This window comes from Ictalurus furcatus, chromosome 18 (genome assembly GCF_023375685.1).
Source record: "Ictalurus furcatus strain D&B chromosome 18, Billie_1.0, whole genome shotgun sequence".
Lineage (NCBI taxonomy): Eukaryota > Metazoa > Chordata > Actinopteri > Siluriformes > Ictaluridae > Ictalurus > Ictalurus furcatus.
In genome coordinates this window covers 22,883,538-22,896,037 of record NC_071272.1, presented here as the reverse complement: position 1 = coordinate 22,896,037, position 12,500 = coordinate 22,883,538, and the positions used below count along the sequence as shown (strand labels likewise).

The 12,500-nt window shown below is 46.5% G+C and overlaps 1 protein-coding gene across 1 annotated transcript in view; it reads right to left on the bottom strand.

Moving 5' to 3' along the window:
• The window catches only part of pof1b (POF1B actin binding protein), a 30,309-nt gene that overhangs the window by 11,838 nt on the left and 5,971 nt on the right, over nucleotides 1–12,500 (bottom strand). The window contains exons 3-8 of the mRNA XM_053648860.1: nucleotides 4,881–5,092; nucleotides 3,728–3,752; nucleotides 3,416–3,496; nucleotides 3,137–3,229; nucleotides 1,355–1,468; nucleotides 218–370 (exon numbers count right to left, since the gene is read on the bottom strand). Of these exons, the coding sequence (XP_053504835.1) occupies nucleotides 218–370; nucleotides 1,355–1,468; nucleotides 3,137–3,229; nucleotides 3,416–3,496; nucleotides 3,728–3,752; nucleotides 4,881–5,092 (678 nt within the window). The remainder of the gene's footprint in view (nucleotides 1–217; nucleotides 371–1,354; nucleotides 1,469–3,136; nucleotides 3,230–3,415; nucleotides 3,497–3,727; nucleotides 3,753–4,880; nucleotides 5,093–12,500) is intronic.

The window sequence follows — 12,500 nt, the reverse complement described above, 5'->3', positions numbered from 1 at the left end:
CGTTAAAGATCACGACAAGATTCAATAAAAACCGAAGAAACTGAAACATAAAGTGGATGTAAAGTGCTCCTGATGATCGTCGTTCTGTCTGTGGAAGTATAAACTCACAAGCTCATTCAGAAGTTCACTGTTTAAACTGTTTGAACAATTCAAAGCGTGGAGAGATATTTAAAGCCCTGTGCTCATACAGGCTCGGCGAAGCACAGGTTCCTCCCACCTTCTTGCGCAGCAGCTCGTTCTCCTGCTCCAGCGCCCGCTTGCTGCCTTCCAGATCTTTGATGCGGAAGTCCTTGCCGGAGTCTGAGCTGCGGTTGTTCATGAGCTGAGCCTCCAGGTTGCGCTGGGACGATGCGCTCTCTTTCAGGGACATCTGCGTACGACGTGCAAAAGGTATCATGTAACTCCAGTTAATATTCAATATATATATAAAGTCCCGTATACATATTCTTTAATAGCGAGCGTGAGAACATAAAACCTGAGCATGCAGAAGAATATCAGCGAGCGTCATCGGTAAAAATGCCCGAAAGGCGCCGTGAATTGCACCTGGACTCTCGGTGCTCAGTGCTCGCACGAGCGAAACGCTCTCGCGCTCGACCGTTCACTCACGAAGACTTTCGCGTGCACAGGATTCACATTCTCAATTACCGACCGAATTCATAACGCGGTGCGCTTTATTTGTAAAAATGAACAGTTAACCAAAAATAATAATAATTAATGAAAAAAGGGGAAAGTTGGAACCTGTAAACATTTTAAAGATTAAGCTGCTTCCAGGATAACGTATTGCGAATTTATTTATTTATTTTTCCCCCCAAAGAATCTTACGATATCGATATTATATTGTCATATCGCCCAGACCTAACATCATGTGGTATGGAGCCCCACCCCCACCCCCGCCCCCCCCCCGAGTATGGGGTACAAGTATATGAGCACTGTAATAGGGCTGGGCGATATATCGATATCGTGATAAATGATTACACGATACATTTTTCGGAGATATTGTTGGTATGGTGATTTTTTTTTAACGTTTATAATCATTATAAATTAAATGGTACTGAATGGATGCCGTCGATTTGATGTAAAAAAAATAAAATAAATAATAATAATAATAATAATAATAATAATAATAATAATAGACTTAATCTTCTCGGTCTTTGTAGGCATTAAAGAAAAGTATCGTCAAACTCGGTTTTTGTTTATTTTACTGCTGTTTTGCAGTAGTATCCATTTGTGGCTACATTTAAATGTTGTGGAACGTTTGCGAAACAAGTTAGTTCCTGTTAAGACTACAGAGGTATAGGAGTACTTGTACAGTGTGCGTGCTCTCCTGTGTACACGTCCCACTGATGGTCCGTACCTGTAGCTGTCGGTTGTTCTCGCGTACGGTTTCCAACAGTCGGTCATACTGCTGCGCCTGATCGGCCTTAAAGCTCAGGTCTCTCTCCAGCTGCTCTTTCTCACTCTCCAGGCGCTGCACACACAAGAGACGCAATTAATACCCTCGTATCATCTTATCAGGCCACTTTAATGACAGTTACACCTGTACACCTAACAACAACTATCCCAAAGTCACCGAGATCACATTCCCCTCCCCCACCCCCTACATGATATGATGTTAATCAAGCTCTTAGCCATAGAGTATGTGCATGATTTTATGCACTGTGCTGCTGCCGTGTGATTGGCTGATCGGCTAACTGCATCAAAGAGCCTATTAACGTGGATGGTAAGTGTATATCCGATACTGCACGACATATCGGAATGCATTCCAGATGTTTTTCAGTTGTGTCTCAACACGACAACAACTGTAACTGGCCGTTCCCTACTAGTCCCATGCCAAGGGTGCTCGTTTCAAGCTCACGCCCACAGACCGATTGGACGTTTCCCTCAAACGTTTGATCTATGACTGTAGACAAGCTCTTCCGCTTAAAAGCAAGTGGCATGGCACGTCTGAACAACGTCCCGACAAATCCGCGAACATAAACCTTTCTACCGCGCACACCTGACACACGTTAGCAGCTTCTGGGAGATTTTAGGAAATGAGATCTTCCAGGGAGTTTCCTCAGACATGAATCACTCTGGTGTAGTCACAGAGGTGAGAAGATTGTACGCTGACTAATACAGCGGTTAAACCGGGTCATGTCTAACACGAGTAACGGTTACCGATGTTAAAGCGAAGTATCATGAAAAGAGAATCTTGGCGTTCGTCGTTATGCCCGATAACTGCCAGATCCGACACTTCTGGCCAAGGTTTGAATTCCAATCTTCACCACGGAGCGCGTCTCGAGAGGCTGAGGCATTTAAACAGTGAAAGGAGTACTCTAGTGCTTTTCAACTTCAAACGCAGTGCGTGTGTGATTAACATGCAGTCGACAAAAAAGTTCAACGGGTTTCCTCAAATCTCAGTTATAATGGACGTCTAAGGGCAGCTGTCGGGGCAGTCGACAAACGCTTACATTAAAACCTTTTTCTAGAACGCCTTCATGAGATTAGAAGGTGAGCCTGAGCCCACTGTAGAGTCCGATTCCTGTTCGTGGCAGACAGGAGTTGAACCTGATGTGATCGTCTGCTACTGTAGCCCATCCACATCAAGATTCAACATTAACCCTAACCCTAGTGCAGTGGTGGCTTGGCGGTTAAGGCTCTGGGTTACTGTTCAAGCCCCAATCAATAAAGACTCATTATCATTGAGCTGAGATGCTTTTCTGCTCAGCACGGTCGTAAAGAGTGTTTATTCGAGTGACCGTAGCCGTCCTGTCAGCTCGAACGAGCACGACCGTTCCCTTCTCGCCGCACATCTGGATGTTTTTTGTCTTCCGCACCATTCTGCATAAACTCTAGAGACTGCTGTACGTGAAAACCCAAGGAGCTTCCGAAATACTCGCCCTGGTTCCGAGCGACCGACCTCACTCGGAACACATTTCCTCCTGGTTCTCGTTCATGTCTGATGTGACCGTTAACTGAACACCTGTATCTGCGTGATTTTATGCACTGCGCCGCTGCTATACACGAGAAGCCGGCTGGAAAACACCACGGATGAGCCGGCGTCCAGGCGTTCCTGATAACGCAGCCAGTTCCCGGTTACCGCGTGCGTGATAGAGACGCTGTGGTAAAGCGGAAACGAGGGGGGGGGCGTTCTCACCCTCAGATCGTCCTGCAGGTGCACCAGCTCTTCCCTCAGGCTGCTGAAGGTGCTCAGAAGCATGCGCATGGTCTTGTCGGCCGTCATGCGCGTCTGGAAAGAGACAAAAGAAGAAAGAAAGAAAAAAAAAAAACATCTCTCGTCACTCGGTGAGCCGCAACAAAGACTAAACATGCCAGTATTGTTATTAGACAGGAATGTAAGGGTGGGGCTGTTGGGAAAAGGGTGGGGCTGTGAAAGAGTGCTGATTATATCAAACACACACACACACACACACACCTGTAGGAGGTAGCGGATCTGCTGCTTCGTCAGTTCAGACACTCCTTTAGGAAGGAGGTTTTCGATGTCTTGTTTCTCCGACTACCACGGCGACGAGTGTAAAATGCACACACACACACACACACACACACACACACACACACACACACACACACAGTTTATTTCACAACATTTAAATTCTACAGAACTGATATTATTTACTTTGTATTCCAGTGTGGATGGGTTTATGTAGACACACTGTTTAACGACCTAAACGCTAACTTAACAACTTGGAGTAAGAGCTCCTGAGGTGCTGCTGCTGCCACTCCCTACCTTATCCAGGTCCAGTAAGTGTTTTCTGCAGGAGAGAACAAGACGAGACATGAGCAGACGCTTCAGAAGCAGTACGGAAAACAGACTCGGTGATGCACTCGGGTAATTAGTCTCGGTGAAGCAGGCCGAAAAAACATTACGTTTAGTCTATGGTTCAGTTGTTATCTCATTACTCAGAGCACACGGGGGGGGGGAAAGGAAAGGTTTTGCAAATGCTCTGGTTTCCTAGGAAAGCACTAAAGATTAACACATGACCCCTTCCCCCTTTTTCTCCACAGAGATAAGGTGAGATAAGGTGGGTTAGCTTGCAGAGATAACCGTGAATGAGTCTCTTCGAGATAAGAGTCTCTTCTTTAAAAAATAAATAAATAAATAAATAATTGAAAGCGGTATAATGGGCAAAAACGCTAACCCAAGGGACGCATTATATTTCCACTCTATACACACACACACACACACACACACACACAGTTGTGCCTAAAAGTTTGCATACCCCTTGCAGAATCCACTAAATCTTAATACTGTTAACAAAATAAGACGGATCGTAAAAATCCCGTGGTGTTGTTTGTTTAGTCCTGTCCTGATCAAGCTATTTCACATAACGGATGTTTACATATAGTCCATGAGACAAGATAATGGCTGAATTTATAAAAAAAAAAAATTACCCCGTTCAAAAGTTTACACACCCTTGATTCTGAATACCGTGTGTCGTTACCCGGACGATCAGCGGGTGTGCTTATGTTCTGTGAGAGTCGTTCACGAGTCCCTTGCTTGTCTTGAGCAGTTAAGAAGAATCCTCCAGGTCCTGCAGGTTCTCTGCTTTTCCAGCATCTTCTGCATATTTGAGCCCTTTCCAACAGCGGCTATATGATTTTAAGATCCATCTTATGACCCCGAGGACGACCGAGGGACTCGTACACGGCTATTACAAAAGGTGCGAACGTTCACCGATACTCAAGAAGGCAACACGATACAATAAGAGCCAGGGGAGTGTAAACTTTTGAACATCTGTTATGTGAGATAGCTTATTCAGGACTATTATGGGATTTTTATGATCCGTCTTATTTTGTTAACAGTGTTAAGATTCAGCGGATTCTGCAGGGGGTATACAAACTTTTCTGCTTTACGGTTAAGGAGAAACGTTCGCTCGCACCGTCCGCGGATCTTGACCACGTGTTCAGAGATGCAGGTGTGGATGTCGCAGTTTTTCCGGTAGACCTCGGCGAGGAGCTCGCCGAAGAAGCGCGTGTCGAGCTTGGCCACCTGCTCGAACTCGAAATCCGTCTTCACTTCGCTCGTCAGGTGCTCCTTCACATCGGTACTGACGATCTCTTGCACGCTGCTGCTCCTGCTGCTCTGCACCACCTTCGGATCGACGTGAAAGAAACGTACAGAACACGTGAGCCAAAAATAAGCGCACACTACAGACCCTCGCCATTGTTACGCAGATACACACGTGGACTTCCATTATGGAATATCTACAGCAACACGTTTACAAAACAACATGCACTGGGGTGCTAACTCCATAGACCGTTCCCTCCTGAAGCAGTCCCTCAAAAGAACAAGAACGTGTACGACGGAGGGCAGGGGGCGGGGCCTCCAAGTGGTGTCAGTTTATATTAGAGACTTCTAATATTACAAATCGGAACCCCCGATGCGTAAAGGCTGACGGGTCTGGGCGCGATACGAACATCGCGGCAGGGTGAAATCGTGTACGGAAAAACAAGCCGATTCCCCCAGACCTCAGGAGGTCGAGCACCTGAATAAATAAAACTCGGCGTAAAAGCAGACGGTCGGTTGTCGAGGTCGTCCGAGCAGAACGCAGCAGAGACGGTCACGTTGTCTCGTTCCTGTAGAGCGCCGTGGCGCCGAATCTGTGTGTGACTTTTTCGACGAGCATGCCGGAACACTGGGACGCTTTGATTGACCTGCACTAGACCTCGAATTCCACAGACCACATGAGGGATTATTTTGAAGCTGGGGATGGGCAATATGATGAAAATATCAGATCATATTTATACGATACAAGATGCATGATAAACACGGTAGTGTGTAAAAGCCTTGGGCACATGCAAGACATGCTGTGGAGTAAAGACGCCTTCAAAAATAATGAAATAAAATGTTTCCACATTTAAAAAAAACAGTAATAAAAAGAAAAAAGACCATTTTCTCACAGCCTTCTTTGCTCATATTTACCAAAGATGCCAGTATTAGTGGAGGGCACTGTGTTTATTTATATATATATGTGTGTGTGTGTGTGTGTGTGTGTGTGTGTGTGTGTGTGTGTGTGTGTGTGTATTGTGATACAATGCATCACAATATGAATATCTGTCCATATTTGGAACAGCAGTTGGAACACCCCAAGAGTGGAAAAGTGGTTTAAAACTGACCGAAACTTTTTTTATATTATTCACCGCATTTTCTCCCTAATTTGGTCTTGCCCATTCCCGCCCTCTCCATGACTACCACTACTACTACTACTAAGCACGGGTGGGGCAAACCTCTGATTGATGTGGAGAGGCAACACTACATGTTGTCCCTTCCATCTACCCACGCAAAAAGCACGGCCGCTCCACTCTCACTGTTCTCTCGGCTCGTCGGGATTCGAATCCGCGATCTCCCGACTCCGGAGCCTGTAGGATTCGTGCGTTTATCATACCTGAAGATTTCCGAACGATGGACTGCAGCGATTACGTTATGTTTGCGTAGCCCAAAAGGTGAGAGTATAATTGTGCAATATTAATCCCTTGGAATTACTCGACACACTGGTAATGCTTGACTGCTCTAACCGTCACTTTTCTTTTTTTTTTTTATAAAAACAATCTCATTATAAAATGGTGCTGCCCAGAAAACCAAACACTGCAGTTTCTATTGGCACCCAAAACAGAGGCGCGGCAAAGCGGTCAGACTGGATTCCAGGGAGCAGCGAGAGTGATACACACATGAAAGACTCACTTATGGTCAAGCGACGCTGCACGGAGAGGAGCTGAACCCGAAACGTCACGCACTCTGACTGTTCCTGGCTTGTTTAAAGACTCCACCTCTTCTCTGTCAGCACAGGATCACCCCATTACTTTCCCTTACTCATCAGGGCGCCGTAGCAGAACCGAGATAACTACTGTGTACTGGAGAAGTCCAATTATAACGCAAGACACAACATGGGTGAACAGACTAGCAGTCAGCAGGAATGGCCGTTATTTACAAGAAAATAAATACAACGTGCCGTTTGCTTTTCTCACGCCTCAGCGATACGACACAACGACGAGCAGTCTTTTTCTATCCAATTAAAATGGCCGATAGGACCCACGAATCGAGACGTGAATCCGGAATGACTGACAGTCATGTAGATGTCTCGCGCTCGCCGATCTTAACTGACCCCACTCGGAAGCCCCGCCCCCTTCCCCACATCTCGCACGGTTGCAGGGCTCCCTCGCGTTCCGTCACGTTAATCGGCATTGCTTCGAGTTCATTAACGTGAAATAAAACTTCGTGATATAATCGACTCGACTGACATTAGAGACATGTGTAGTTATGATTTTATTTTTTATGTACAGTTAATATTATTTTGCCTCAAAATGGCTGACGGGGGGGAGGGGAGGATCGCGATATCGTAAAACAGAAAATCGTCCGCAGGGAAAAATGAATACGGCACAAGCCTACGTGCGAGTGGTATAAACGCGGTATAATTAGGCAATAACAGCCTGAGGAATCAGATCAGGTTTGGTGGCTCTTAATTAGGGAGGGGGGGGGGGGGACAGAACATTGGAACATTATAAGAACAAAAACAAGTTAAAAAATGTTTTGCAGAAATTTGGTGGGGGGGGGGGGATAACAACGCAGAAACGCTCTGAACTCGGCTCGTGAACAGGGGCGTGCGTGGTGTTAGTCTAGGAAAAGCAGCGTGTTATCAGCACATTAAAAACGAACGCATAAAACGTCACACCTCTAGTGTGTGAGCTTGATAAGACGCCACGTTAGGAAAGAAGTCGTCCATCGACGCAGATCTCTCTGGATTTATTACAGGCTTTGTGTCGGGTCACGCCGTGGTGCTCTACTGATTATAACGTCTACCGGGTGGCACGGAAACGGCGGACGTTTGCTGCAAGCGTCAAGTTTCTCACCCTCGCACTGTGGTGTTGTAAGTTTTGGGTGTAGAGACCGAGGTCTTCAGCATGGGTGTGTTATGAGAACATTCCCCGCATACTCCAGCGGACAGGGACGCACATGACGACAAGCGGGGAGGATTTCATTCTGATCACGCGCTCATTAAACCGGTTTGTCGAAACAAAAGAAAGAGCCGATAGATCAACAGATCGTATCAGGGTTGTTTTGTTTTTTTTTTCCCCCCATCTACTTTTCGAGTTGTACAACGACGTACGTGGCGAAAGCACGGCGTGTCGGAGCATTAAATGCAGAGAAAGAGTAAAATAATTAAATAAAAATGATATCAACCACAGTTCCCCACCCTCGACCTGAGGGAAGATAAATCATTTGGTTTCATAACCTGTACTTTGCTCCTCCTGCTCCTGCTCCTCCTCCGCCTCCTCCTCCTCCTCCTAGTTACCTTTTCAAAGCGGTGACACTTTCACTGAAAGTACTCGAGTCGTCCTACGTCGTTGCTAAGTATTACAGTTGCGCAGTTACACTTTACATAAGCGTTACTGAACTAAAAAAAGGTCACTCGTTTTTATTTACACGTCAGAAATCCTAGTTCTTCTCACATGACTGGACGCCATAAATCGATCCAATCCTTATTTACAGGAGATTTTACGTCGCGTTAGTCACGCACCACGAGCGGCACACGCAGGGCTTGAACGATATTTTTCCAGACAAAATTTATTTTAATACAGAGTGTAATCTGTCGGTACGTTTTCTAGAGATTACGGTAAACCACGAGGACGTTTAGAAAGCCGAAATCCCGCCGTGGGAAAGCGGTTAACATTAGCGTGCGACTACCAGATGATTCACTTGGAATGACTCGGCGTTAGACGGGTCACGGTGGCGTCTGCGCCACTGAAGAATAAGCGAGTACACTGCGCTGTAGTTTGGAGTCAGCTTGTGTGCCAGTAGAAAAGGCAGAACTGGGTCAACGCGTGAGGCCGAGGCTTCTCTGTTACACGCTGAGAATAAAGTCGTTACTGTCGCCGAGACAGGAGAGAAAAGGACAGGAGCGCGGGAGCTCGTTTTTCAACCCGAGGCAGTGCCAGGCCTCACCATGCCACGGGACACGCCAACAGAGGGAATTTTGTTAGGAACTCAAAAGGATCCTCTTACAAAACAAGATCACAGAAAAGACAGGGCTGAGACGGGCCTTTTTTTTTTTTTTTTTTTTTTTAAACACCAATTCCCACTTTTTCTTTTCTTTTCTTAACCGTAAGCTGTTTTACTGCGTGAGAACGCACTCTGTGTAGATTAATGAGAAGTAAAAACAATGTTGAGGCTTGGGTTTTACCGCCTGCTTCTTAGGAATCGGTTCTGCACAGTAAGGAAGAGCTGGCGCAACGTGTTTATGCTTCGAGTCGAATGGCTCAACGATGACTTCATATACGACATTCTTCATAATAATTTCCACAGAACACATCGTGCGCATCATTTACTTCTATTTACACGTTTCACTTGAAGCGCATTGTTGTACAAAGCTGCCAATTGACAGGATTGCAACGCCGCGTGTGTAACACCCTGCTCTCTTCTCTGCATCACGAAGCGTGGGTCGTAGATCCAAGATGGCGGCGCGGGGATAGCATCCGGCGCGGACACCGATCCGGATCCAAAATGGCGCCGTTTTTGGTTTCTTAGCCTGACTTTCTTCTACGTTCATTTATTTATTTATTTATTTTAAATGGAGCTCGTGTCTACCATTATCTCTGTGTCGTTTCATGGAGCCGTGTTGATTCGTGTAGCACCAGATGAGGAACCTGGAGGAACGTCGCTTGGTTTCACGGTTGTACTGTCCCGGCTGTATTATGGCTGAAATGACAATAAAGCCACTTGAATTTGAAGTTGAACTTGAGAGTAACTTGGGGATAAAAAAAAAAAGAAAGAGAAAACCAAAAAGATCATAAACGTTAATGTTGATGACCGGTCTCTCGGTATTCGTATTTCACTCCGCGATATTCGCAGGAGCGTGCAATTTTTCGAAATTAGCGCAGATTTTTCCGCAGATCCGGGCCGAGACTGAACGCACGTCGTGACGACGTCCCACGACGCGCGTTCAGCCAAAGCCTTCTTCGATTCACGTGCGTCGAACACGAGTACAGCTAAAAAGATCTCCTTTACTAACAAACATCGCCGCGAAATAGCGTACAAAACTATTTCAGTAATTTTCCCGCAAAAAAAGAAATAAATAACACAAAAACACACACACTCTCTGAATATGCTGTACGGACTGGATTTGAGTACACCATCTCTCTTTCGACCCGGGCCAGGGTGGCCCCCGCCTTGTGCCCCACATCCCCCCGAGATAGTAAGGATAAGCAGTACAGAAAATGGATGGATGGATCTCTCTTTCTTCCTCTCTCTCTCATTGGCTGCCAGAAACCAATCAGTGCAAGCCAAACCTGCAGCCAGAACCCGTGGTGACTGATTAAGCACGTGACGCTAAGAAAACAGAGAAAGCTCACCACACCTTCGATTAAACAAAAGAGCCTCGTCTCTCGTGCGGTGCTGTTTTCGGAAACGGCTCCGTTTGCACATTTTTATGCGACACACAAGCACCTTCTGCAGTTTCTACAAATGATAACAAATCATTAGTTCAATATATCGATCATACACAAACTTCCGTCTGTATAGTGGACGCTTCACCATCACGCCCGTACGTTCTTGTTGAACGTCACGTTCTAGATTTATTCCTCCGTATTATTTTTTTTTTGCAGTTATAATGCGCTCCACTCTTCCGGGAAGGCTTTCCGCTAGATTTTGGGGCGTGGCTGTGGGGATTTGTGTTCATTTAGCTACAAGGGCGTGAGTGAGGGCAGGCGGCGATGTCGGGATGTCGAGGAGGCTCCGGCTCCGGTTCCAGTTCATCCCAAAGGTGCTCGAGTGTCCGAGACGCTCGAGTTCTTCGACCCCTCAACGCACCACGTCTTCACGGAGCTCGCTTTGTGCACAGGTGCACGGTCGTGCTGGAACGGCGTTTGGGATTCTTCGTTCTTAGCGAAACCGGAACGCTACAGCGTACAAATACGCCCGACGGTTCGGGAAAGAACCACATATGGGAGTGATGGTCGGGTGTCCACATACTTTTGGCCATTGGGGTACGTTAAACATCTGCCGTTTTGTATCCGCCACTTCGATTTTGGTTTTTTTGGTTTCCATGACGATCACGACATTTCCTTTGGGTTGAACCTGACAGAACATCACCTTGTCATTGTGTATGTTGGCTTGTGTTGTGATCAGAAACACTGTTCTGAATGTAAAAGCGTGCGACGGTGGAATGCTACAAAACAAACCCATTTAATTACACACGCACGAGCTACGCACCGAATGTCCCGAGGCTTCTTCGGCTGCTTCGCGGCCATGCTACTTAATTTCACGCACAGATGAATAGTACGTTTTGACAAAGGTACCTTTAAAGTCTAACGATTTACAAGTATAATCTACAGGAAGATGTCTCGATTGTTCATCCCGTAGCTGCGAAGTGTTTTTAAACCAGTTCCCGGATCTGGTGACGCAACCTGACGACATATCTCTCGATCTAGGCAAATTCCATTAATTATTAAACATCAAAAACAGTTCAGATCACTCTCAAAACAAAGCTAAAATTCACAGGAAATACACACCACCGACTCATCTCTGATGAAATGATAGCGCTGGCGCAACAGACAAGAATCAAAGAAGTTTTGTTTGTTTTTTTCCCCTAGAATAAAAGTAAAAGAGCACCGGCTCACTAACGCTCGTTTCATGTTCTTTAGTGGTCACGATATGCATTTATACACCGATCAGCCAGAACGTTAAAACCACCCGCCTGATATTAGTGTAGGTCCTCCTTCTCGAGGCATGGACTCTACAAGACCTCCGAAGACGTTAGCAGAAAGTCCTGTAAGTTGCGAGATGGGGATCGGACTCCGAGGATCGGACTTGTCTGTCCAGGACATCCCAAAGACGCTCGATCGGATTGAGATCTGAGGGATTTGGAAGCCGAGTCAACACCTTGAACTCTTTGTCGTCAAATGTTCCTCAAACCGTTCCTGAACAATTTTGGCAAGGGCGCATTTTCCCGCTGAAAGAGGTGCACCGTGAAGATGTGTACACGGTCTTCGATAATGTTTAGGTCGGTCGTACGTGTCAAAGTAACATCCACGTGAACGCCAGGACCCGGGGTTTCCCAGCAGAACATTGCGCGGAACATCACACTGCCTCCGCCGGCTCGCGTTCTTCTCATAGTGCATCCTGGTGCCATTTCTTCCCCAGGTAAGCGACGCGCACACACACACACACACACACACACACACGGCCGTCCTGGTCCATTGCTCCATGGTCCGGTTCTGATGCTCACGTGCTCACTGTGGGAGCTTTCGGTGGTGGACAGGGGTCAGTATGGACACTCTGAGCGGTCTGCAGCTACGCAGCTCCATACGAAGCAAGCGGTCATGAACTGTGTGTTCTGATTCCTTGCCGTCAGAGCCAGCATGAACTTTTTCAGCAGTTTGTGCTACAGCAGCTCTTCTGTGGGATCGGACCGGACTCTCCATGCGCATCGATGAGCCTCGAGAGCCCACGACCCTTAAACCTTACACAAATCTAATGTATAGCAGCTCTGAAAACTTGAGCACCA